The sequence below is a fragment of the Mercenaria mercenaria genome, chromosome 1 (genome assembly GCF_021730395.1).
Source record: "Mercenaria mercenaria strain notata chromosome 1, MADL_Memer_1, whole genome shotgun sequence".
In the NCBI taxonomy this organism is placed as follows: Eukaryota; Metazoa; Mollusca; class Bivalvia; order Venerida; family Veneridae; genus Mercenaria; species Mercenaria mercenaria.
In genome coordinates, this window is record NC_069361.1 from 46,518,170 (window position 1) to 46,545,569 (window position 27,400).

A 27,400-nucleotide genomic window follows, 5' to 3' on the forward strand; every position below is an offset into this window, starting at 1 on the left:
GGCGTTAGCCGAAACGTTGATGAGATAAAACAAAAAAAACTATACATAATACGTGTTGTTGTTGAAATACCTAACGCATAAGTGTAAAAGGGTCATACTTAAGTGAATATTTCTGCCAGACTAATGGATCATGTGTTATATGATGATCATGTAGAAAAACTATTTTAATTTTTAAATCAAATCCATAAAGAAATAATAACATAGATAGAGTGAAAGTGCATCAAAAACTTTAACATGAAATTCCAAAGTACCAAGACCTGTCAGAGGAGACAGCAAGCTCGACTATTTCAATGCTTTATAGTTAAATAGGGCACATGATGACATCTGCAGAAACTTTGGATATTGTTAAAGTGATTAATACATCAATATGGATGATGATACTCAACAACAGTTTCCGTTTGTGTCAAATTTATGTAAAAGTATAACAGAAACATTTTTCCAGTATTTCTGAATATAAGATGCCCAAATGAGTCAAAGTCGCTTACCTAAAGAAGACCGTGATCATCTGACCTTGATTCTGACCAATTTTGGTGACATACTTCAATAAGTTCATTAAAATAATACTTTTCTAAAGGTTTATTTCTATATTATATTGTGAAGGCCAAAAATGCATTACCATCAGAAACATGTGAATGAAGTATTGCCATGCAATACAAAGTCCCCTACTGGAAGGCACCTAACTTTTTCTACTGCAGTATAACATAATGAACTGATATGTGAATGATGTATAAAAAATATTGTACTATATATACAATATGTTATAACAACACACTTGGATTCAAATGTGCATATATAAAAACCCACAGTTGTTTTCATATTGAATTGTTTTGGCTGATTATAAAAAAGTTATCATATAAGTTATTTATAGTAACAACAAAGGGAAATTAATCCTAAAAAAACAAAACAATCTATATAAAGTAAGTCCACAAGAAACTCTTTACCAGGTAGAGATAGGTCAAAATACACCTAAAAATTGGATGTAACATGCATGTTGTACCACAGAAAAGTGGTCTCGATTTTTCTCTACCGCCAGTAATAAAAAAGTTACAATAAAATCTATTTATAGTAAAAACAAAGGGACGTAATTCTAAAAACAAGGGTGCCTCATGGTGTTGAACATTTGGTCCAAGTTACATCAAAATCCCTCTGTGCATGAAGAAGAAATGCTCCATACAAAGTCATTCTTGAATTTGACCTTTGACCTCTAAATATGACCTTGACCTTAGACCTAGGGACCTGGTTCTTGCGCATGACAATTCGTCTTATGTTGGTGAACATTTGTGCCAAGTTACATCACAATCCCTCCATGCATGAAGAAGAAATGCTCCTGACAAAGTCATTCTTGTGTCTGACTTTTGGTCTCTGTGACCTTGACATTAGACCTTGGACCTGGGTTTTGCGCATGACATGTTGTCTCATCCAGAGGAATATTTGTGCCAACTGATATCTAAATCCTGTTTTGCATGACAAAGTTATAGACCGGACAGGAAACAAGAGCTGTCACAGGAGACAGCGTGCTCGACTATTTCGATGCTGGATAGTGAAACTGGGCACATCTGAGGAAACTGGAGCTGTCACTGGAGTGTTTATTAACTCCAATGCTGAATGAAGATATTGCACAATTGCCTGAGTCTGTGTTAAAAATACTAAGTAATAAGAGAGGTACAGATAAAGTGTATCAAAACACTATATAAGTATAGCCTAAGCAAAAAGGGGGCATAATTAATAAAATATTGGTGCAAGAGTTATGCATCTGGTGTCATATGATGTGGGTGATAATGTGGAACAACTACTTCAAGTTTGAGTCAAATGCATTTCATAATAACTGAGAGATAGACTAAAAATAAGTGAAAATGCATCAAAATTAACCTTTAATTCTAAGTAAAAGGGGGCATAATTCATGAAAAATTGGTGCCAGAGTTATGCACCTTGTGTTAAATGGTGTGGGTGATGATGTTGAACAACTATTTTAAGTTTGAATCAAATCCATTCTGTAATAACAGTGATAGATGAAAGTGCATCAAAACTTTAACCTGAAATTCTAAGTAAAAAGGGGGAATAATTCATGAAAAATTGGTGCCAGAGTTATGCACCTTGTGTCAAATGATGTGGGTGATGATGTTGAACAACTATTTTAAGTTTGAATCAAATCCATTCAGTAACTAGAACTGTCGCAGGAGTGACTTATACCCCCACCATATGGTCTTGTCACTGAAGAATGGCAAGCATAAGAAATGTTAAAGATACTTAGAATATTATAAAAATGTCAAAAAAAAGCTTAATACTTAAAAAGAATTTTACTCGTCTTTGGAGTACTTCATCCTGGGCTTCCACATATAAGTAATACTAGTATAATACTAGTAAATATAAAAAATCTCTAATATTAGAGATACACTAAAAGTGAATACAAAAAAGTGTCTTACCACCCCATGTTACCACAGAAAAATGTATTTACTTTTTGCATAGGACTTATAATAAAACAAGAGGACCATGATGGTCCTGAATCGCTCACCTCTTCCCACATGACCCAGTTTTGAGTATGACGCTGTTTTTTCTATTATTTGACATAGTGACCTAGTTTTTGAGCTCATGTGACCCAGTTTTGAACCTGACCTAGATATTATCAAGATAAAAATTCTGACCAATTTTCATGAAGATCCATTGAAAAATATGGTCTCTAGAGAGGTCACAAGGTTTTTCTATTATTTGACCTATTGACCTAGTTTTCGAAGGTACGTGACCCTGTTTTGAACTTTACCTAGATATCATCAAGGTGAACATTCTCACTAATTTTCAAGAAGATCTCATGAAAAATATGGCCTCTAGAGAGGTCACAAGGTTTTTCTATTTTTATACCTACTGGCCTATATTTTGACCACATGTGACCCAGTTTCGAAACTGACCTAGATATCATCAAGATGAACATTCAGATCAATTTTCATGAAGATCCATTGAAAAATATGGCCTCTAGAGAGGTCAAAAGATTTTAATAATTTTAGACCCACTGACCTAGTTTTTGACAGCAGTTGACCCAGTTTAAAATTTGACCTAGATATCATCAAGATGAACATTCAGACCAACTTTCATACAGATCCCATGAAAAGTATGGCCTATAGAGAGGTCACAAGGTTTTTTTATTATTTGACCTACTGACCTAGCTTTTTAACGCACGTGACCCAGTTTCAAACTTGACCTAGATATCATCAAGGTTAACATTCTGACCAATTTTCATGAAGATCCATTCAAGGGTATGGCCTGTAGAGAGGTCACAAGGGTTTTCTATTTCAAGACCTACTGACCTAGTTTTTGATCGCAGTTGACCCAGTTCAAACTTGACCTATATATCATCAAGATAAACATTCAGACCAACTTTCATACAGATCCCATGAAAAATATGGCCTCTAGAGAGGTCACAATATTTTTTCATTATTTGACCTACTGACCTATTTTTTGATGGCACGTGACCCACTTTCGAACTTGACCTAGATATCATCAAGATGAACATTCTGACCAATTTTTATGAAGATCCATTCACAAGTATGGCCTCTAGAGAAGTCACAAGGTTTTTCTATTTTTAGACCTACTGACCTAGTTTTTGACCGCACATGACCCTGTTTCTAACTTGACCTAGATATCATCAAGATGAACATTCAGACCAACTTTCATACAGATCCCATGAAAAATATGGCCTTTAGAGAGGTCACAAGGTTTTTCTATTATTTGACCTACTGACCTAGATTCTGACGGCACGTGACCCACTTGCGAACTTGACCTAGATATCATCAAGATGAACATTCAGACCAACTTTCATACAGATCCCATGAAAAATATGGCCTCTAGAGAGGTCACAAGGTGTTTCTATTATTTGACCTACTGACCTAGATTTTGATGGCACGTGACCCACTTGCGAACCTGACCTAGATATCATCAAGGTGAACATTCTGACCAATTTTCATGAAGATCTCATGAAATATATGGCCTCTAAAGAGGTCACAAAGTTTTTCTATTTTTAGACCTACTGACCTAGTTTTTGACCGCACATGACCCAGTTTCGAACTTGACTTAGATATCTTCAAGATGAACATTCAGACCAATTTTCATACAGATCCCATGAAAAATATGGCCTCTAGAGAGGTCACAAGGTTTTTCTATTATTTGACCTACTGACCTAGTTTTTGATGGCACGTGACCCAGTTTCGAACTTGACCTAGATCTCATCAAGGTGAACGTTCTGACCAATTTTCATGAAGATCTTGTGAAATATATGGCCTCTAGAGAGGTCACAAGGTTTTTCTATTTTTAGACCTACTGACCTAGTTTTTGAGGGCACGTGACCCAGTTTCGAACTTGACCTAGATATTATCAAGGTGAACATTCTGACCAATTTTCATGAAGATCTTGTGAAATATATGGCCTCTAGAGAGGTCACAAGGTTTTTCTATTTTTAGACCTACTGACCTAGTTTTTGACGGCACGTGACCCAGTTTCGAACTTGACCTAGATATCATCAAGATGAACATTCTGACCAACTTTCATAAAGATCCCACAAAAAATGTGACCTCTAGAGTGGTCACAAGCAAAAGTTTACGGACGGACGGACGAACGCACGCTCGGACGACGGACGCTGCGTGATCACAAAAGCTCACCTTGTCACTATGTGACAGGTGAGCTAAAAAGTTAGAAAAATACCTAAAATATTGAAAATCTAAAAATAGGATTTCTAAAAATAGACTAATTCCTGGAATTTAAGGGGAAGAAACTCAGTACAAAAGTTAAAAAAATGGTTACTTCAATTTGGCTCTAAGCCAATCAGAATGAGACATAGTGAAAATACATCAAAATTAACCTTAAATTCTAAGTAAAAGGGGACATAATTCAAGAAAAATTGGTGTCAGAGTTATGCACCTTGTGTCACATGATGTGGGTGATGAGGTGGAACATCTATTTTAAGTTTGAATCAAATCCATTCAGTAGTAACTGAGATATAGTGCATATACATCAAAATTAACCTTAACTTCTAAGTAAAAAGGGGCATAATTCATGAAAAATTGGTGTCAGAGTTATGCACCTTGTGTCACATGATGTGGGTGATGAGGTGGAACATCTATTTTAAGTTTGAACAAGGCAGTCTGAAAGACAGCTAAATCCCCCGCCACTGCTATGGATAGTGAAAGGGTAAACCTTTGATTTTAGCTGTGACCTTGACCTTGAACTGACATGGCTGACTCATGAATTCTGCACAACGTCTTGATGAGGTGATCATTTGACCAAAGTTTCATGAAAATCCTTCAAGGGGTTTAGGAGATACAGAGCTGAAACCTTTGACCTTCAGTTGTGACCTTGACCTTGAGTTGACATGGCTGACTCATAAGTTCTTGATGAGGTGATCATTTGACCCAAGTTTGATGAAAATCCTTCAAGGGGTTAAGGAGATACAGAGTGGACACCAAATGGAAGGCTCAAACCTTCGACCCTGAGTTGTGACCTTCACCTTGAGCTGGCACGGTTGACTCATAATTTCTGCACATCGTTTTGATGAGGTTATCATTTGACCCAAGTTTTATAAAATTCCTTCGAGGGGTTTAGGAGATATAGAGCGGACACGAAATGGAAGGCTCAAACTTTTGACCTTCAGTTGTGACCTTGACCTTGAGCCGACATGGCTGACTCATAAGTTCTGCACATCGCCTTGATGAGGTGATCATTTGACCCAAGTTTGATGAAAATCCTTCAAGGGGTTTAGGAGATATAGAGCGGACACAAAATGGAAGGCTCAAACCTTTAACCCTAAGTTGTGACCTTGACCTTGAGCCGGCATGACTGACTCATGGGTTCTGCACATCATCTTGATGAGGTGATCATTTGACCCAAGTTTTATAAAATTCCTTCAAGGGGTTTAAGAGATATAGAGCGGACACAAAATGGAAGGCTCAAACCTTTGACCTTGAGTTGTGACCTTGACCTTGAGCCGGCATGGCTGACTCATGGGTTCTGCACATCATCTTGATGAGGTGATCATTGACCGAAGTTTTATAAAATTCCTTCAAGGGGTTTAGGAGATATAGAGCGGACACAAATGGCAGGCTCAAACCTTTGACCTTGAGTTGTGACCTTGACCTTGAACCGACAAGGCTGACTCATGGTTCTGCACATAGTCTTGATGAGGTGATCATTTGACCCAAGTTTTATAAAATTCCTTCAAGGGGTTTAAGAGATATAGAGCGGACACAAAATGGAAGGCTCAAACCTTTGACCTTGAGTTGTGACCTTGACCTTGAGCCGGCATGGCTGACTCATGGGTTTTGCACATCATCTTGATGAGGTGATCATTTGACCCAAGTTTTATAAAAGTTTTATAAAATTCCTTCAAGGGGTTTAGGAGATATAGAGCGGACACAAAATGGCAGGCTCAAACCTTTGACCTTGAGTTGTGACCTTGACCTTGAACCGACAAGGCTGACTCATGGGTTCTGCACATCATCTTGATGAGGTGATCATTTGACCGAAGTTTTATAAAATTCCTTCAAGGGGTTTAGGAGATATAGAGCGGACACAAAATGGCAGGCTCAAACCTTTGACCTTGAGTTGTGACCTTGACCTTGAATCGACAAGGCTGACTCATGGGTTCTGCACATAGTCTTGATGAGGTGATCATTTGACCCAAGTTTTATAAAATTCCTTCAAGGGGTTTAAGAGATATAGAGCGGACACAAAATGGAAGGCTCAAACCTTTGACCTTGAGTTGTGACCTTGACCTTGAGCCGGCATGGCTGACTCATGGGTTTTGCACATCATCTTGATGAGGTGATCATTTGACCCAAGTTTTATAAAAGTTTTATAAAATTCCTTCAAGGGGTTTAGGAGATATAGAGCGGACACAAAATGGCAGGCTCAAACCTTTGACCTTGAGTTGTGACCTTGACCTTGAACCGACAAGGCTGACTCATGGGTTCTGCACATCGTCTTGATGAGGTGATCATTTGACCCAAGTTTCATGAAAATCCTTCAAGGGGTTTAGGAGATATGGACCGGACACGATTTTGTTACGGACGGAAGGATGGAAGGACGGAAAGACGGAAGGACGGACGGAAGGATGGACGGACGGACGGACGGAAGGACGGACGCAGACCATTCCTATAATCCCTCTGCCACGGTGGGGGATTAATCAAATCCATTTTGTAATAACTGAGATATAGTGAAAATACATCAAAATCAACCTTAAATTTAAAGTAAAAGGGGACATAATTCATAAAAAATTGATGTCAGAGTTAAGCACCTTGTGTCACATGATGTGGGTGATAAGGTGGAACAACTATTTTAAGTTTGAATCAAATCCATTTAGTAATAACTGAGATAATAGATTTTGCGACGGGACGGGACGGGACGCGACAAAACTGACTCCTATATAGTCCCCGCCCAAACATGTTTGGTGGGGGTATAATAACAGTGATAGAGCGAAAGTGCATCAAAACTTTAACCTGAAATTCTAAGTAAAAAGGGGGAATAATTCATGAAAAATTTGTGCCAGAGTTATGCATCTTGTGTCATATGATGTGGGTGATGATGTTGAACAACTATTTTAAGTTTGAATCAAATCCATTCAGTAATAAAAGAGATAGAGTGAATGTGCATCAAAACTTTAACCTTAAAAACTAATTGGAAATGGGAGATAAATCATGAAATATTGTAGCCAGAGTTATGGCCCTTATGCCAGATGATGTGGGTGATGATGAGGAATAACTATTTCAAGTTTGAATCAAATCCATCAAGTAATTACAGAGATAAGTTGAAAAAAGCGAAAGTGTAAAAAAACTTTAACCAAGGTGGGGACGCGGAAAGACGCCGACGCCAGGTCGAGTAGGATAGCTCTCCTTATACTTTGTATAGTCGAGCTAAAAATTCCTCTTGACCTTTGATCTCAAAGTGTGACCTTGACCTTTAAGCTAGGGTACTGGGTGTTGCGCATGGCACGTCGTCTCATCATGGGGAACATTTATGCCAAGTAATATTGTAATCCCTTGATGGATGACAGAGTTCTGGATCGGACAGGAAAAAAACCTTATTGACCTTTGACCTCCAATTGTGACCTTGAACTTTGAGCTAAGGGTCTGGGCTTTGCGCATGACATGTTGTCTCATCATGGGGAACATTTGTGCCAAGTAATATTAAAATCCCTTCATGGATGGCAGAGTTATGGACGGGACAGGAAAAAAACTCTGTTGACCTTTGACCCCCAATTGTGACCTTGACCTTTGAGCTAGGGGTCCGGGATTTGTGCATGACATGTCGTCTCATCAAGGGGAACACTTGTGCCAAGTGATATTAAAATCCCTTAATGAATGTCAGAGTTATGGACCGGACACGAAACAGACCCTGTTCATGCTATGTTAACATTTGACTGCTGTGACCTTGACCTTTGAGCTAGGGGTCTGAAAGTTGTGCAAGACACATCGTCTTATTATGAGGTACATTTGTGCCAAGTAAAATTAAAACTAGAAAATGCTTTTGTAAAAAAGCGCATGTCTCCCCCAATGCAAAGTCCTATAGGCAAGAAGTAAATAGGGGTCAGGAGCGAAAGTCAAAGAGACACTGATGGTTGGCTGCAATAGGGATCATCTACTTGGCATGTCCAGTCATCCCGCTAAATTTCAACACTCTTGGCCTAGTGGTTCTCAAGTCACTGTTCAGGCTCCTGTGACCTTGACCTTTGATCAAGTGACCTCGAAAAAAATAGGGGTCATCTACTCTGCATGTCCAATCATCCTATTAAGTTTGTAGGTCAAGTGTTCTCAAGTTATTTCCAAAAATGATTTTACATGAACAGCCACTGTGACCTTGACCTTTAATAGACTGACCCCAAAATCAATAGGGGTCATCTACTCTGCATGTTCAATCATCCTATGAAGTTTCAACATTCTGGTCAAGTGGTTCTCAAGTTACTGACCGGAAATGGTTTTCAATGTTCAGCCCCTGTGACCTTGACCTTTAATGGAGTGACCCCAAAATCGATAGGGTCATTACTTTGCATGTACAATCATCCTATGAAGTTTCAACATTCTGGGTCAAGTGGTTCTCTAGTTATTGATCGGAAATGGTTTTCAATGTTCAGGCCCCTGTGACCTTGACCTTTGACGGAGTGACCCCAAAATCAATAGGGGTCCATCTACTCTTCATGACCAATCATCCTATGAAGTTTCAACATTCTGGGTCAAGTGGTTCTCTAGTTATTGATCGGAAATGGTTTTCAATGTTCAGGCCCCTGTGACCTTGACCTTTGACGAGTGACCCCAAAATCAATAGGGGTCATCTACTCTCATGACCAATCATCCTATGAAGTTTCAACATTCTGGGTCAAGTGGTTTTCTAGTTATTGATCGGAAATGGTTTTCAATGTTCAGGCCCCTGTGACCTTGACCTTTGACGGAGTGACCCCAAAAACAATAGGGGTCGTCTACTCCAGCAGCCCTACAACCCTATGAAGTTTGAAGGTTCTAGGTCAAATGGTTCTCCATTATTGCTCGAAATGAAGTGTGACGTACGGACGGACGGACGGACAGGGCAAAAACAATATGTCTCCTGGGGAGACATAATTCCTTCATGGATGGGAGAGTTATGGACCGGACAGGAAAAAAGCCCTGTTGACCTGAGGCAATATATACTTTTAGAGCTAAAAATATTTATTGACTTACCTTTTTGGATGAGGCTTGTCCCACCCTAAAACAAAATACAGGCATGTGTCAGTTGTTGAGCAACTTCAAGTATAGAAGAATGTTCCTAACATAAAGTAGAGATATATTCATCAGAATGTGTGAAAATGTTCATCTAGAGATCCAGGTCTAGTCCTAGAACTGTATAAACAAATGTGAAGTCGGAAACCAGAGATTGGCACATTCTGCAAGTCACATGCCTCCCCCCGCCAATAAAATCATCTCTTTAGATTTACATCAGTTTTGAAAGTGACACAGGGAGTTACAAGTCATAAAAAAGTTCTCTCGCTTTTTTGGTGACTTTCACACCTTCTACTTCCCAAGACCCATCCTTGAAAAACTAAGCATTAGCACATATCTCAAAATCCAAGATAAGAGCCTTCAAATGCAGAATTTTATAGTCCCTGTAAAGCACCTGTTACCTGTGATCAGTACAATTTAATTTCATGTACACCATAGTGGCCTGTATAAGGATCTATTTTTACTCTCAAAAGCTATGATACTGGTATAGTTACTAGTGATCTGCATAATGTTCTATATTCAGTCTGAAGTACACCATAGTGGCCTGTATCAGGATCTGTCTGTACTCTCAGAAACTATGACACTAGAATACTTACCTGCCATGTGTACAATGTTCTACATTCAGTTTGACATACACTATAGTGGCCAGTATCAGGATCTGTCTGTACTCTCAGAAACTATGACACTAGAATACTTACCTGTGATCAGTAAATTGTTCTATATTCAATTTGATGCACATCATAGTGGCCTGTATATGGAACTGTCTGTACTCTCAAAAGCTATGATACTGGTATAGTTACCTGTGATCAGTATAATGTCCTCAATTCAGCTTGATCCACAGCACTTTAGTGGCCTGTATAAGGATCTGTCTGTCATACCAGAAACTATGACACTAGTTACCTGTGATCAGTACAATGTTCTATATTCAGTCTGATATACACCATAGTGGCCTGTATAAGGATCTGTCTGTACTCTCAGAAACTATGACACTAGAATACTTGCCTGTGATTAGTACAATGTTCTATATTTAGTTTGATGTACACCATAGTGGCATGTATAAGAATTTGTCTGTACTCTCGGAAACTGAAACCTGTAAACACTTTTTCCCAGTCACCACTTGCCGCAACCTGTAAAATAATAACTAAACCATACACTGATAAAAACACTGGAAAAAACTTCAGATAAATTATAACTAGCCCATACAGTGAAAACATTATTATTCATGCAGGTCTAATTTTCATGGTTTTAGTAGTTCCTTCTAGCCCAAATTCAACCCCATTGAACAAATATGAATTCAATTTAATTAATTTTGATTTTGATAATCCACCAATTAGTGTTTTGGTGAAAGAGTGTGTGCTCTGCTGAGACTACAAGCTTCTTTTTCCTAAGAAATTAACAGACTCCACAGTAATCATTTAAATTAATAATGAATTGTTATCCCTATGAAGAGATGCCATACATACTGTCATAATATATACAAATTTGTCATTTGTAAATAGTGCAAATGAGAAGACATTTGCTCTTTAGTTTTAGTTGGTAAACTGTTATATAAAATATCAACAAAATATGCCAAATTAAAGCATTACAAAGATACGGCACTGGTTTTACTAAACTTACAGTTTCTTACTGATTTAATGGAAATAACTCTAGTGTTTAAGTGTAGATTCAGACAAAATTGTCTGAAAAGCTTCCTAAGTACAGTAATTTATATATTATATCTACTAAGAGCAATATAGTAAGACAAAGATAACTACAAAAATTGTCATTTTTAACCAATCAGGGACAATAATATAAAGCTTCACATGCACCAAATAATATAAAATCAACTTACAAATAAAAACATATGGTAGATGGATGGACGGACAGATGGGCAATGCCAGAACAATATCCATCTGACATACAGTGGATAAAAGCCAGTCTCCAAATTGAAATATTGAAACTCGTTCTGAATCTCATAACAAAAGAGTTGGGTTTCAGTCAAATCACTGCTAGTATATTAAATTTTCAAGTTACTGAAAATATATATTTTTTTAAATTTTGATATAATTTTAATCAAATACCACTGCAAATATTTTTGATTTGAGATGTTTGAGGTTAACTAGGGTTGCAAGATTTCAAATCACTTCCCCTCATTCAAACAAAGTAGAAAACTGACATGGCCATAGCCTTTCATATTTGAAATAAAACAAGAGGGCCAAGATGGCCCTAAGTCGCTCACCTGTGTAACACACCATGACACTGTAAACATGTTCTACCTAGTGATTTCATTGAGACAAATATTCTGACCAATTTTCATTAAGATTGGACCACAAAACATGGCCTCTTGAGTGTAAACAAGCATTTTCTTCGATTTGACCTAGTGAACTAGTTTTTTAACCCACATGAACCAAATTAGAACCTGTCCAAAATTTCATGAAAACATTCTGACAAAGTTTCAGAAAGATTGGAGCAAAAAAGTGGCCTCTAGAGTGTATACAGCTTTTCCTATGATTTGACCTAGTGACCTAGTTTTTGACCCCACAAGACCCAGATTTGAAATCTTCCAAGAGTTCATGATAACAAACACTCTGACCAAAATTTATGAAGATAGAATAAACAAGAGCTCCACCAAGCGGGGCAATATATGCCCGAAGGATTACATCATAGGATGGGAGCCAAATTTAAAGAACTTGACTGTTGTAGCCCAAAGGATTGAAACAACAAAAGGAAAACTTCAAAAAACAAATCTAAGTCCACAAAAAAAATATTCAAAGTCCACAAAAAAAATCCTTATCAGGTACAGGTATGTAAAAATACACCTAAAAATTAGAGGTACCATCCATGTTGGACCACAGAAAAGTGGTCTAGGTTTTTCCCTATGGCCAATAATAAAAAAGTTTCAAAATAAGCTATTTATAGTAACATAAAAGGGAAGTAATTCAAAACTATTAAATTATTGTAAGTGAACAAACAAGAGGACCATGATGGTCCTGAATCGCTCACCTCTTCCCACATGACCCAGTTTTGAGTATGACGTCGTTTTTTCTATTATTTTACATAGTGACCTAGTTTTTGAGCTCATGTGACCCAGTTTTGAATCCGACCTAGATATTATCAAGATAAAAATTCTGACCAATTTTCATGAAGATCCATTCAAAAATATGGTCTCTAGAGAGGTCACAAGATTTTTCTATTTGACCTATTGACCTAGTTTTCGAAGGTACGTGACCCTGTTTTGAACTTTACCTAGATATCATCAAGGTGAACATTCTCGCTAATTTTCATGAAGATCTCATGAAAAATATGGCCTCTAGAGAGGTCACAAGGTTTTTCTATTTTTATACCTACTGGTTTAGTTTTTGACCGCACGTGACCCAGTTTCGAAACTGACCTAGATATCATCATGGTGAACATTCAGATCAATTTTCATGAAGATCCATTGAAAAATATGGCCTCTAGAGAGGTCAAAAGATTTTAATAATTTTAGACCTACTGACCTAGTTTTTGACCGCAGTTGACCCAGTTTCGAACTTGACCTAGATATCATCAAGATGAATATTCAGACCAATTTTCATACAGACCCCATGAAAAGTATGGCCTCTAGAGAGGTCACAAGGTTTTTTTTATTATTTGACCTACTGACCTAGTTTTTTAAGGCACATGACCCAGTTTCAAACTTGACCTAGATATCATCAAGGTGAACATTCTGACCAATTTTAATGGAGATCCATTCACAAGTATGGCCTCTAGAGAGGTCACATGGTTTTTCTATTTTTAGACCTACAGACCTAGTTTTTAACCGCACATGACCCTGTTTCGAACTTGACCTAGATATCATCAAGATGAACATTCAGACCAATTTTCATACAGATCCCATGAAAAATATGGCCTTTAGAGAGGTCACAAGGTTTTTCTATTATTTGACCTACTGACATAGTTTTTGACGGCATGTGACCCACTTTCGAACTTGACCTAGATATCATCAAGATGAATATTCAGACCAACTTTCATACAGATCCCATGAAAAATATGGCCTCTAGAGAGGTCACAAGGTTTTTCTATTATTTGACCTACTGACCTAGTTTTTGACCGCACATGACCCTGTTTCGAACTTGACCTAGATATCATCAAGATGAACATTCAGACAAATTTTCATACAGATCCCATTAAAAATATGGCCTTTAGAGAGGTCACAAGGTTTTTCTATTATTTGACCTACTGACCTAGTTTTTGAAGGCACGTGACCCAGTTTTAAACTTGACCTAGATATCATCAAGATGAACAATCAGACCAACTTTCATACAGATCCCATGAAAAATTTGGCCTCTAGAGAGGTCACAAGGTTTTTCTATTTATTGACCTACTGACCTAGTTTTTGACGGCAAGTGACCCACTTTCGAACTTGACCTAGATATCATCAAGGTGAACATTCTGACCAATTTTCATGAAGATCTCATAAAATATATGGCCTCAAGAGAGGTCACAAGGTTTTTCTATTTTTAGACCTACTGACCTAGTTTTTGACTGCACGTGACCCAGTTTCGAAATTGATCTAGATATCATCAAGATGAACATTCAGACCAACTTTCATACAGATCCCATGAAAAATATGGCCTTTAGAGAGGTCACAAGGTTTTTCTATTATTTGACCTACTGACCTACTTTTAGAAGACACGTGACCCAGTTTCGAATTTGACCTAGATATCATCAAGGTGAACGTTCTGACCAATTTTCATGAAGATCTTTTGAAATATATGGCCTCTAGAGAGGTCACAAGGTTTTTCTATTTTTAGACCTACTGACCTAGTTTTTGATGGCATGTGACCTAGTTTCGAACTTGACCTAGATATCATCAAGGTTAACATTCTGACCAATTTTCATGAAGATCTTGTGAAATATATGGCCTCTAGAGAGGTCACAAGGTTTTTCTATTTTTAGACCTACTGACCTAGTTTTTGATGGCACGTGACCCAGTTTCGAACTTGACCTAGATATCATCAAGGTGAACATTCCTCCAACTTTCATAAAGATCCCATGAAAAATGTGACCTCTAGAGTGGTCACAAGCAAAAGTTTACGGACGCACGCATGCACGGACGGACGACGGACACCGTGCGATCACAAAAGCTCACCTTGTCACTTTGTGACATGTGAGCTAAAAAGAGATCTGCCAAATAAACACAAGAGCACTGCAATGCAGAGCAATATACACAAAGCAGTCATATATGACCTTTGACCCTTAAATGTGACCTTGACCTTCAAGCAAGTCATCCGAAACATGCTCTCTGCACATCGTCTCAGTGTGGTGAAAATTTCTGCCAAGTTTCTTTGAAATCCTTCCAGCAGTTCAAGAGTTACAGAGCGGACACGAAACAAACTGATATGACTCTTGACCCCTAAGTGTGACCTTGACCTTGAAGCAAGTCGTCCGGAACATGCGCTCTGCACATTGTCTTGGTGTGGTGAACATTTGTGTCAAGTTTCTTTGAAATCCTTCAAGGGGTTCAAGAGTTACAGAGTGGACATGAAACAAACTGATATGACCTTTGACTTCCAAGTGTGACCTTGACCTTGAAGTGAGACATCCAAAACATGCGCTCTGCACGTCGTCTCGGTGTGGTGAACATTTGTGTCAAGTTTCCTTGAAATCCTTCAAGGGGTTCAAGAGTTACAGAGCGGACACGAAATTGCTAATGGACAGACGGACAGACAGACACCAGCGTCATAACATAATACGTCCCTTCGGGCGTAAACAAGCTTGTTCTTTGATTTGACCTGGTGACCCAGATTTTGACCCCACATGACCCAGATAAAAATTCATTCGATATTTCATGCAGACAAACATTCTGACCAAGTTTCATGCACATCAAACGAACAAGAGTGTTAACATGCTTTTCCTTTGATTTGACTGGGTGACCTAGTTTTTGACCCCATATGACCCAGTTTCAAATTTGGCCTAGAAATCATCAAGATAAACATTCTGACCAAGTTTAATGAAGACAGGGTCATAAATGTGGCCTCTAGGTTGTTAAAAAGCTTTTCCTTTGATTTGGCCTGATGACCTAGTTTTTGACCCAACATGACCCAGTTTTGATCCAGGCCTAGAGATCATCAAGATAATCATTCTGTGCAAGTTTGTATCAAATCAAAGCATAAATGAAACCTCTATATGACTGAAAGAGCCAAAAAAGAAAATTTTGCCCATTTCAGGGGCAGTAACTCTAGAACCCATGATGGAATCTAGCCGGTTGTCACAAGGAACCGAGGTCTTATTGTGACTTAAGTTTTGTGTAAGTGTAGTTAAAATCAAATATCAAATATAAAATTTCACTTCTATCATGTTCACAAGGTAAAATTCAAAGGCCTGAAGGGCCTGAGAGTCGGCTAATGATTGATGTACTGGTAGTATAGTCTACCAGTTTCAGTTTGGTTTTAGTTTTTTTCCCCAACTGAACAGAGATTTTGTTACAATAGATGAAATGGACATTCAATCGATGCCTAGTAAAACTTTGATAAACATTATACAAGTATTTAAACCCAATATATTTCTCTAAAATTGAAGAGTGGTTCGCAAAAATAACAAGAGCTGTCCGTAAGACAGCCAAGCTCGACTATTCGAAATATTGTCACAGAAGCAGGAAATTATTACCCAAAATGTTAAATATCAAAAGAGTTTTAAGTTCGAAACGGGACATAATTTGACTAAAATGCATATCAGAGTTATGGGACTTGATGCTATCAACTAGTTTAATAACCCCGAAGAAACATGTTAAGTTTCAATTCCATATCTGCATTAGTTTTGGAGATAGTAACTTGCATGTAAAACTTTAACCAGAATTTTCTAAGTCCAAAAGGGGGCATAATTTGCTCAAAATACATGTTAAGAGTTATGGAACTTGACCCAGTGAGGTTGGTAACTGACCTAGAAAAAGAATAAATAAGTTTCAAAGCTATATGCCTTTTGGTAATAGCTGTATGTACTTGCACGCAAAACTTTAACCAGGATTTTCTAAGTCCAAAAGGGGGCATAATTTGCCCAAAATACAAGTCAGAGTTATGGGACTTGATTCTATCAACTAGTTTTATAACCCCGAAGACACATGTGAAGTTTCAATTTAATATCTGCATTAGTTTTGGAGATAGTAACTTGCATGTAAAACTTTAACCAGGATTTTCTAAGTCCAAAAGGGGGCATAATTTGCTCAAAATACATGTCAGAGTTATGGGACTTGGCCCAGTGAGGTAGGTAATTGATCTAGAAAAAGAAAAATAAGTTTCAAATCAATATGCCTTTTAGTAATAGCTGTATGTACTTGCACGCAAAACTTTAACCAGAATTTTCTAAGTCCAAAAGGGGGCATAATTTGGCCAAAATACATGTCAGAGTTATGGGACTTGACCCAGTGAGGTAGGTAATTGATCTAGAAAAAGAAAAATAAGTTTCAAATCTATATGCCTTTTAGTAATAGCTGTATGTACTTGCACGCAAAACTTTAACCAAAATTTTCTAAGTACAAAAGGGGCATAATTTGGCCAAAATGAAGGTCAGAGTTATGGGACTTGGTGCTATCAACTAGTTTTATAACCCCGAAGACACATGTGAAGTTTCAATTCAATATCTGCATTAGTTTTGGAGATAGTAACTTGCATGTAAAACTTTAACCAGAATTTTCTAAGTCCAAAAGGGGGCATAATTTGCTCAAAATACATGTTAGAGTTATGGAACTTGACCCAGTGAGGTTGGTAATTGACCTAGAAAAAGAATAAATAAGTTTCAAAGCTATATGCCTTTAAATGATAGCTGTATGTACTTGCATGCAAAAACTTAACCAAGGTGTGACGCCGACGCCGACGCCGACGCCGACGCCAGGGTGAGTAGAATAGCTAGACTATTCTTCGAATAGTCGAGCTAAAAATGTTGAAAGTACAAACTACAATTTGACAGGTGACACTAAGATACTGCCCATGACTATAAATATTTTTCCAGTAAACATTTGCCTCCGGCATTACCAAAACAGGCAATTATCGGCTGGTATATATTCGCACATGATAAAATTTGAATATGAAAATTTATATATTGAAATTTTATAGCGCGGATTGCCACATACAATTTGTAACGGTTGGACGAAAGAACTGTTCAGATATTTTACAGATAAGGGGCCTGGCAATAACCGTGTCACACGCTAGGTATTGTTCAATCATATTATAAGGGATGTGAATTTAAAGTATACTTACTTTTGCGTTTAAAGATATATAAATGTTGCTGAGTGTCAATATATAGTGTCATGAATGTTTACACTGACAGGAAAATTGCGCATTCGAAACTAAGAGAAGTTACTCGGACTAGCTACCAATTTCGGAAAAGATAACCAATATTAATAAATGCAGTTCTTTTTTAGTTAAAACCATCATTTATTCTATTTCAGACCTGTTAACCCCTTCAAAACCATGTCAGTAGTCCCCAAGTCTATGTACTTTCAATTATCCGTTTTGATTCATGTAGACAGACAGGCCCAGACTGGGCTGAAAAAATGTTTGAGCCATTTTTACGTGGTCGGTAGCAGGTGGGTTTGGGGAGGGGTGTTCCTTCCCGCTTTGAACTGCAGTCAGATTTTGAAATGGGCATTGTGGCAGGTGGTAAAAGGGCAAATGTATCAAACTGTAAAGTGGCAATATGGGGGGAGGGTGTGGGAGGATACCCCCTCCTGCAATTAGGGTTTGGGGTATCACCACAAGGAAATTTTGAAAATGTAGACCCTTGATACAGCCTTTGGTGCGATTTCTAACTGAAAATTTTAGTTTCAATTTCTAAATATTACCTCTAGATTCTTTTAGTATTACAATATTCAAAGTATGAATGACTGTCACTTCATATTTTTACTTTCAGGTCATGCCTCAGCACTAGAATATAAGTCTGATATTGATTCTATGTATGTATATAAAAAAAATTCTAGAATCATTTCTGTTACAATAATATCTATCATGTCTGTTACTTAATGTTTAAATTTCATAACACAGTCGATATTTACCCAAAATATTATATCCGGATATGATTACACTTTCTTTTATACCGCCAAAATCTCCAGTTTCAACAATATGTTTTACAAATTGTGATGATATGAAGACAGTTTAGCAGCAATTGGCAGTATCTGACATTGAAGTTTACGGTGAAATTATTCAAATCATTTCATAAAAAAAATTGTTTCGTTTCGTCAAAGCACTTTAACATAGACGATCTACTTTCGATTTCAAAAACTACAAGAAAATACAATTTAATGTTTCGCCGATTTGTTTATTTCTCGAAAAATAAGAAATAAAATCATTTTTAAAATCAGTAGTAATTAAACAAATCAGTAAGAGCTCTTTCTCGGGATAATTTATCCGCTTACTGACTGCAAAAATCAAGCCATGTGTCATCATGAAAAGCAGAATGGGTGACGGTTTCATTTTTTTGCGAACCTGAATCGTAAGCAAATTATCCAAACCAGTCAAAATTCCAGAAAGGTTACGATCTAGATTCTTTCTAGTATTACAATATCCAAAGTATGACTGTCACTTCATCTTTTTACTTTCAGATCATGCCTCAGGACTAGAATACCAGTCTGACATAGATTATATGTAGGTGCAAAAAAAAATAATTCTAGAATCATTTCTGTTACAATAATATCTATCATGTATGTTACATGAATGTTAAAATTTCATCACACAGCTCGATATTTACCCAAAATATTATATCCGGATACGATTACACTTTTCTCCATTTTCAACAATATATTTTACAAATTGTGATGATACGAAGACATTTAGCAGCAATTGGCAGTATCTGACATTGAAGTTTACGGTTAAATTACCTCTTATTTAAATCTTTTCATAAAAAAGTTGTTTCGTTTCGTGAATGCAGCCAAACATAGACGATCTACTTTCGATTTCAAAAACTACAAGAAAATACAATTTAATGTTTCGCCGATTTGTTTATTTCTCGAAAAATAAGAATTAAAATCATTTTTAATATCTGTAGTAACTAAACAAACCAGTAAGAGCTTCTTCTTCCGATAATTAATCCGTTTACTGACTGCAAAATTCATGTGTGTGTGTAGAAACCCACGCAAAGTTTATAGAAATCATACGATGCGTGTATACGTTCAATGTGGGAGAATTAAGGCTGATCGGGATCGGCTATGTTACCTAACGCATCCAGACGATTCAGATTTTGTTTTTAAAAAAGCATTGTGTGCATTTCTGTAATTTTATATACGTTTTTATACGCTTAGAAATTATTAGACATGCGTATTTGCATTATTTCTATACGTAATTTACGCTAATACGCATCTTATCTGGAGCCCTGTGGAACTATTTTTTGTCTTTCGCTGGATGTTACGCAAGCTTTGTAAGCCTGCGCAATTCATAAAATGCACATTTATGCTTAATGAGTTACATTCGAGTATTGCACAATTACAAGTCATAAATATGACAGATTACATCGTATATTGGTCATAGCAAAGGGAATTCACACAACTTAACTTCATTCATGCAGTGAACTGTTTGAAGTTTGAGAAATCTAATGGAACTACATCCCTTCACTGTGTTATTTGGTCCATTTAGACTTAGAGAATCGCTGGATAGCAAGGACTCGTCAAAACGATTTCATCGTTTAGCCGACTCAATTACCAATCTTTGGCTCTTTTAAGGGTCAATCAGAGGCCGTAACTCCTATGAACCTATGATTGGATCTGACAGATTCATCATGGAATCCAAGATTTATTGTTGTTGAAGATATTTTGCAAGTTTGTATCAAATCAAACCATAAATGAAGTCTCTATATGGCTGCAAAAGCCAAAATAGCAAATTTTGGACCTTTAAGGGGCCATAACTCTGCAACCCATGATGGGATCTGGCCAGTTTTCGAAAGGAACTGAGATATTATGCCAATACAAATTGTGTGCAAGTTTGATTAAAGTTGATTGCAAAATGTTGTCTCTATCGTGTTCACAAGCCAAAAATAGCAAATTTTGGCCCTTTAAGGGGCCGTAACTCTGCAACCCATGATGGGATCTGGCCAGTTTTCGAAAGGAACTGAGATATTATGCCAATACAAATTGTGTGCAAGTTTGATTAAAACTGATTGCAAAATGTTGTCTCTATCGTGTTCACAAGCCAAAAATAGCAGATTTTGGCCCTTTAAGGGGCATAACTCTGCAACCAATGATGGGATCTGGCCAGTTTTCGAAAAGAACCGCAATATTATGCCAATACAAGTTGTGTGCAAGTTTGATTAAAGTTGATTGCAAAATGTGGTCTCTATCGTGTTCACAAGCCAAAAATAGCAAATTTTGGCTCTTTAAGGGGCCATATCTCTGCAACCCATGATGGGATCTAGTCAGTTTTCGAAAGGAACTGAGATATTATGCCAATACAAGTTGTGTGCAAGTTTGATTAAAGTTGATTGCAAAATGTGGTCTCTATCGTGTTCACAAGCCTTTAAGGGGCCATAACTCTGGAATCCATGATGTGATCTGGCCAGTTTTCAAAAGGAACCGAGATATTATGCCCATATAAGTTGTGTGCAAGTTTGAATAAAATCAAATTAAAGATGTGGTCTCTACCGTGTTCACAAGGAAATTGTGAACGGATGGACGACAGATGACTGTCGAAGGGTGATCACAAAAGCTCACCCTGTCACTATGTGACAGGTGAGCTAAAAAGAAGTAGCAACTTATTATCTTTTGATTGAACCAAGGTTTCCAACTTACTCTAATAAATTACCCTGCACACTGATCACAACCCAAAGCCAATCAACTGGCTGGTTGTACCTAGGTGCTTGCATATGCCTAACATAATTCTGAAAGAAACACCTGGGGTCCTCCTCAACCATTAAAGATGAAAAGTTGCCTATCTTTTCCATTGAAGTGACTTAAAACTCAACCTGTGTATCCTTCAGGCAGGTTTTTATTGAGTCTATTGTTTCAGGTAGAGGCGGGAAGTTGAGATACCCTCCAACACTGGATTGTGTCAGTTGAGTCTTGCATTCCCGTAATGTGGACCATTTCCATAACCTCTCTATCACAGATTCTCTCTTTAACTCTTTGTACACTGCATGGTCCAAAACATTTATCTGAAAATTATATATTAATTAAACAAATCCTTTAAAGCATTGAAAAGTGATAAAAAAAATAAGGAAAGACTTTCATTTTTTTCCTATCAAACTCATATAAAAAGATATTGTGAAAACATTTAATTCGTGGGAATAACTTTTCATACTTTTGACCGAAAAAAACTTTTTCTTGGGGCCTAAACTCATGAATGTAAAACTAAGAAGATGAAATATTAAGATTTTTTTTGTGTTTGTTGGGACTTAATTTCATTTACACAACCAGAATACACAAAAAATAAGTCTCTCACAAAAAATAATGATTTTACAGTAAACTCCCATCCAGCTGACAAAAACATTCAGCTGAGACAAAGAGAACCTGTTATTTTTTTCAATCAATAGGCTCAAAGGTTATATAACTGAATCTGAAAAACAATTTCGGAATGCAACTCTGCTATTGGACAATTCAAAATTTCAGCTTGGAGAGTCAATCAGATGCTGAAATTCGACACTGGTCTCCAAACTGAAGTTGTATAACCTTGGTCCTGGGTTTGAAGTCCTCAATGGATTTCATTAGCTGGCTAATAAAAAGTTACTTTTAACTGATTTTAATTTGAACTCAATTATGCCTAGTTTACATGTAGAACCCAGCAAGAATTCAAAGATATTATGAACAAACATAGGTATAATGACCTGCTGTAAAGTAGCTCTCATAAAAACCTCAGCACTGTTTTTCAGACTGGTCTTAAAGCTGTAGAACTCACTGCTGAGCACCAGTCTGTCTCACCTGATATTCTAAGGGTTATATAAGGGAAACCGATCTACTTTTGTAAGATATTGGGTGATGCTCTAGATTTTGTACCAGTGTAAAGCACCAGTAAGCTTACCTGAGATTCAGCTGTCGTGGTCAGGAAAACCAGTCTACTTGTATGAGATGTAGTCAGATGGTCTAGATTTTGTACCAATCTAACATGGGTACAGACTAACTTAGTGCCAGGCTGAATATCCAAGTCTGTCATACCCTGAAAAAGACATTTTCCCAGCATTATTATTCATGGGCTCTTCCCAGTGCCTGCATGTATATGTATCATACCAAATTACCAATAATCATATGTTTCACTCAAGACCAGAGAAGAATTTCAGACAGAATAACTGGTGATCATAACTTTATCCAGCCCTGAAGTGTTTCCAAGAGTATACTTAGAAATAAAAAGGGACTGGCCTCCAGGTTTATCAGGACAGACAAAACATATGGAAAGAATTCTTGACTATAAGAACTACTAAGACTATTGCAAAGTGATAAATGTCCCCTACCACTGAAGGCATTTGCCATATTTCCTGCTATATGAACCACATTTTTATATTGAAACTAAACTTAAGGACCTGCATATTCTCCAAATAACCAACCATGTATAGCCAAGGATTCAGGAAATGATCTCTCGTGCTGCAGAATCTACTTTTTTGTGACTAACGGATGCAAAGAATAAATACACAGTAAAAGGGACAAACTACAGATATCGGCATATTCTTCTTATTGCCTTCTGTCTATATCCACGATTGCATGGAAAAACTCTTGCTCTTTTTAAGTTATAGCAGAAGTATGGGACTGTACGAAGGACAGACATATAGATCAAAAGACAGACAAACGGAGAAAATGAAACAATGTGCATGTTCTCCACATTGCCTTCTATTCACGTACCAACCAAGTTTCTTGAAAATCTCTTCTACTTTAAAAATTATTGCAGATTTCACTTTTTGTCATTTTTTGACTAACTGTAGCAACAGCAACAAAATGAAAGGATCTACATTTTCTCTATATTACTATCTATCCACATACCAAGCAAACTAATACTTTGTACTATAAATGTTACTGCATATTCCCATTTATCTAAATATTTGGTCATGTTTTTGGAAGATTTGTTGCCATACCAACCACACATTCTGCCATAGCAATAAAATAAAAGAACTGGTTAATGTTGACTTTTTTTCCTTCTCAAAGCACATAGGAGGTGCTTTAACAACACGAAAAAGAAATTCCGAAGTGTCAAATTCTAAAGGATTGATTTAAATACATTTTTTTTTTTATTTAACTCTAAAAAATTTGTTATTTTGTGAAATTTTTCGAAGTATTCCAACTTTCTGGCTCATTTTTGAAACTAACAATGAAAACAGTCTTAAGGCAAGCTCTTTGGTTTACAAAAGTACACCTGAAACTCAATCCCTTAACGGACATGTAAGGGCTGGGTTTTGATCTTTAAAAAAGTTCAATAGGCAATGAAAAATTATAATAAAATCAATTTGAAAGAAAAGCATTCCCTGATCTGAACATCGTATCTGATGAAGTTGCTTATTATTAAGAAATTTTGGTCATAATAATAACGATACATTTTGTTAGTTCATTTTTTTGAGTTTTTGTCTTATGAAGCAAGAAATTCTGGGGAAAAAGAACTTCATGATAATAGATATAGACACAGACTGACACAAAACTGAAGGCTCAAACCTTGACCTTGAGTTTTGCCCCCCCCCGACCTTGAGCCAACATGGCTGACTCATAAGTTCTGCAATATTGTCTTGATGGTAAACAATTTGACCCCAAAATACATGATTATCCTTCAAGGGGTTTAGGAATACAGAGCAGACAAAAAAATGGGAAGGGTCAAACCTTGAGTTCTGACCTTGACCTTGAGCTACCTGCTGACTCATAGTTCAGCATATCGTCTTTGGGGAGGTGATTATTGACCCAGGTTTATGAAAATCCTTCATGGGCGCAGGATATAAGAGCGGACCACGAAATGTTACGGGCAGATAGAAGGAAGAAAGGAAGAACGGACGGGGACCAATCCTATAACCCCCCACCACTCGTGGGAGGGGATTAACAATGTAAAATGTTGCATTTTTCAAAGCAGTTCAGTATAAAAATATACTGTTTAGAATTCCTGGATATCACATTTTTTACGTCAAATTTACTATTTACTATCTTTTCCAAATTGACGAAGTTGACACAACAATGTCTCCATGTTTACAAATGGTAAAGCAGATGAAATAATTCAAAATATCAAAATGTAAGATGCCTACCTCTGCTATTTTGTACAACTGAAGATAGAATGGTTTTTAGACTGGATTCATCTATCAACTGTATCCTCCTCCTTAACACCAGAATCCACCACTATCCATACCAAACCTTATCTGTTATAAAATGCAAACAGATATATATTCCATACAGTAATATTCTTCATATCTAAATTCTGAAATTCCGCCCTAAAAGAAGTACTAAGAACAACTTCCTAACATGATGTTAGAATGTGGAGAATGAATGGTTTAGAAACAGGTGATCTTTTGTGCGAAGAGAACAAATTACAGCAAAAATAAAAATGAACAGAATGCTTAGTTATACAGTTTGCAGATAACAACTAACATTTCACAAATTTCCTTACCACTTACTTCCCATTTTCAAGATAAAAATATGACTGTCAACAGTTAATTGGTTCAACATCCAATTATTAGTCAGTAAAATCGGTATCTGATTTCTTTAAAATAAAAAATAATTCAAAATTTGATAAGGAATCAGTCCTTTGCAAAAATTATAAATTAAATCGCTGTTGTGGAAAAAGCAGTCCTTCAACCATCAGTGTATCTGATAGGTGTCAAGTCATTAAAACACCCCTAGGGTAAGAGTCTTGACATGAAGGAATAACAGGTTTGTATGTCTCAATTCAATTAAATGTATAAATAAATTTAAAACATTTAGTGACTCCTTGTCAGCAAGAAGTGTTTGACGATTTTCAAATAAGTGGGGGTGACTTACTTCTGTCTTAATTCAATAGGCACACTTTATATTTTCCGATGATACAATCAATTTTCAATAACCAAAACCCTTCCACTAAATATTTTAGTTACATTAAACACTTTTCTCATAGTGATAAACAATACAAATGAGCTGCACTATAAGAAAACCAACATAGTGCATTTGTGACAAGCATGGATCCAGACCAGCCTGCGCATCCGCCAACAATGGTGAGCAGCAAGTAACCTTTAACAATTCTACCATGAAGGTGCCCTACTGGTTTTTTCTATCCAAAGACGTACAAATAAGAATCTTTTTATTCCTAAATTAACCACATTATCATGTAAAACCTTACTGTTCATTGGCTCCCTCTCGTACCTGCCCACATATGTCACTATTCCGGCAATATCACATACAAAATTGTTTGGTAAACAACTGAAAAACATTCATTATTAACAATTATCTATCAAAAAAATAAAAAATTTCAAATATGTGTATAACTAACATCAAGCTCAATTTAACTTTCTTCAGCAAATGTTTCCATTTTTAAAATATTTTCACTACTCAAAATCCTTTTTCAAACCAAGAAGCTTAATTTATTTTAGTGCTTAAGTCAGGTAATTAGTAAACGCAACATCAGCCAAAATATGTAAACAGCTCGTTCAACTGAGTCTGTATCAAGATTCCATAAACTTTTCAGCTCAAGCCCTCATAAAGATGGTATACAGAATATATTTTCAAATATTTTCCAGTTTAAGTGATCACATCTCTTGTTCCTATTTACTGATAGAACTGACTCGAAAGCTTTAAGCTGCAAAATCTTTATATTTTATGTATGTATATCTTATATATCTTATGAGTTTGTGGATTCGAAATATTAATGCCAAAATAAATGAGAATTTCATCTGTTCAATGGGATTTACCATGAAATCCACAAAAAATATTCACTTAAAATATTCAAGCTTTTTTACCCTGCTTGCTTCCTGGTAACAAAATGATAACGTAAGGGAGGTAACTCAATCTCATCTGGTAATTCTGTAGCATCAAATACTCTAACTTCCGACCCTGGATGATGGCTGTTTAAGTTGATATCTATGTCATAAAACTGGGTGTTTTGCAGCACAGGTTTAAATCTTGGTAGAGGCTGGAAACTCTTTCTGACAGTGAACTTCTTCAACAACAGTACCGTCCCCTCTTTAATGCTAAAATATAAAGCTGATATGTAATAATGATGAAAAATCTTTACTTTTGTCATAAACAGTTCATCAAATTTAATGAAAATGAATAATGACGTATAACTCAGACAATGTCTGAACCCTAGACCTATGGTTTGTAAGGCTAGAGTACTAGGCACTAACAAACCCTAAACTAGGCGTTTTTATCACAAAAACATATGTCTCTCCACTATGTATACCTTAACCTCTGGTGGCCATTTTGTGCAGCAAAGCAGAATATGCACAACTAGGCTTGGTATTGATCACTCCTGCGAAGTTTCGTCAAAATCTGTCCAACAGTTTGACCTGTGAAAGCCGGACAAGATTTTTCTATTTTTAGCTGTGGTGGCCATTTTGTGCAATGAAATGGAACATGCCAGTGACATGCACAACTACAATTGGGACTGATCACTCCTGTGAAGTTTCGTCGAAATCCTGCCAGCAGTTTGACCTGTGAAACCCGGACAAGATTTTTCTATTTTTAGCTGTTGCAGCCATTTTCTGCAGCTAAGCGGAATGTGCCGTGATATGAACAACTAGGCTTGGTATTAATTACTCAAGTGAAGTTCTGTTGAAATCCAGCCAGAAGTTTGACCTGTGAAAACCGG

The 27,400-nt window shown here is 36.8% G+C and overlaps 2 protein-coding genes across 2 annotated transcripts in view; both read right to left on the minus strand.

Annotated features, from left to right (window-relative positions):
• Window positions 1-24,935, minus strand: part of LOC128557899 (uncharacterized) — a 49,837-nt gene extending 24,902 nt beyond the window's left edge. The window contains exons 1-5 of the mRNA XM_053546525.1: window positions 24,870-24,935; window positions 22,682-22,816; window positions 21,630-21,818; window positions 10,731-10,855; window positions 9,690-9,714 (exon numbers count right to left, since the gene is read on the minus strand). Of these exons, the coding sequence (XP_053402500.1) occupies window positions 9,690-9,714; window positions 10,731-10,855; window positions 21,630-21,818; window positions 22,682-22,813 (471 nt within the window). The 5' untranslated portion in view covers window positions 22,814-22,816; window positions 24,870-24,935. The remainder of the gene's footprint in view (window positions 1-9,689; window positions 9,715-10,730; window positions 10,856-21,629; window positions 21,819-22,681; window positions 22,817-24,869) is intronic.
• Window positions 24,936-25,820: 885 nt separating this feature from the next.
• The window catches only part of LOC123539775 (RPA-related protein RADX-like), a 30,977-nt gene continuing 29,397 nt past the window's right edge, over window positions 25,821-27,400 (minus strand). Inside the window, exons 7-8 of the mRNA XM_053546554.1 lie at window positions 26,550-26,780; window positions 25,821-26,013 (exon numbers count right to left, since the gene is read on the minus strand). Of these exons, the coding sequence (XP_053402529.1) occupies window positions 25,836-26,013; window positions 26,550-26,780 (409 nt within the window). The 3' untranslated portion in view covers window positions 25,821-25,835. The remainder of the gene's footprint in view (window positions 26,014-26,549; window positions 26,781-27,400) is intronic.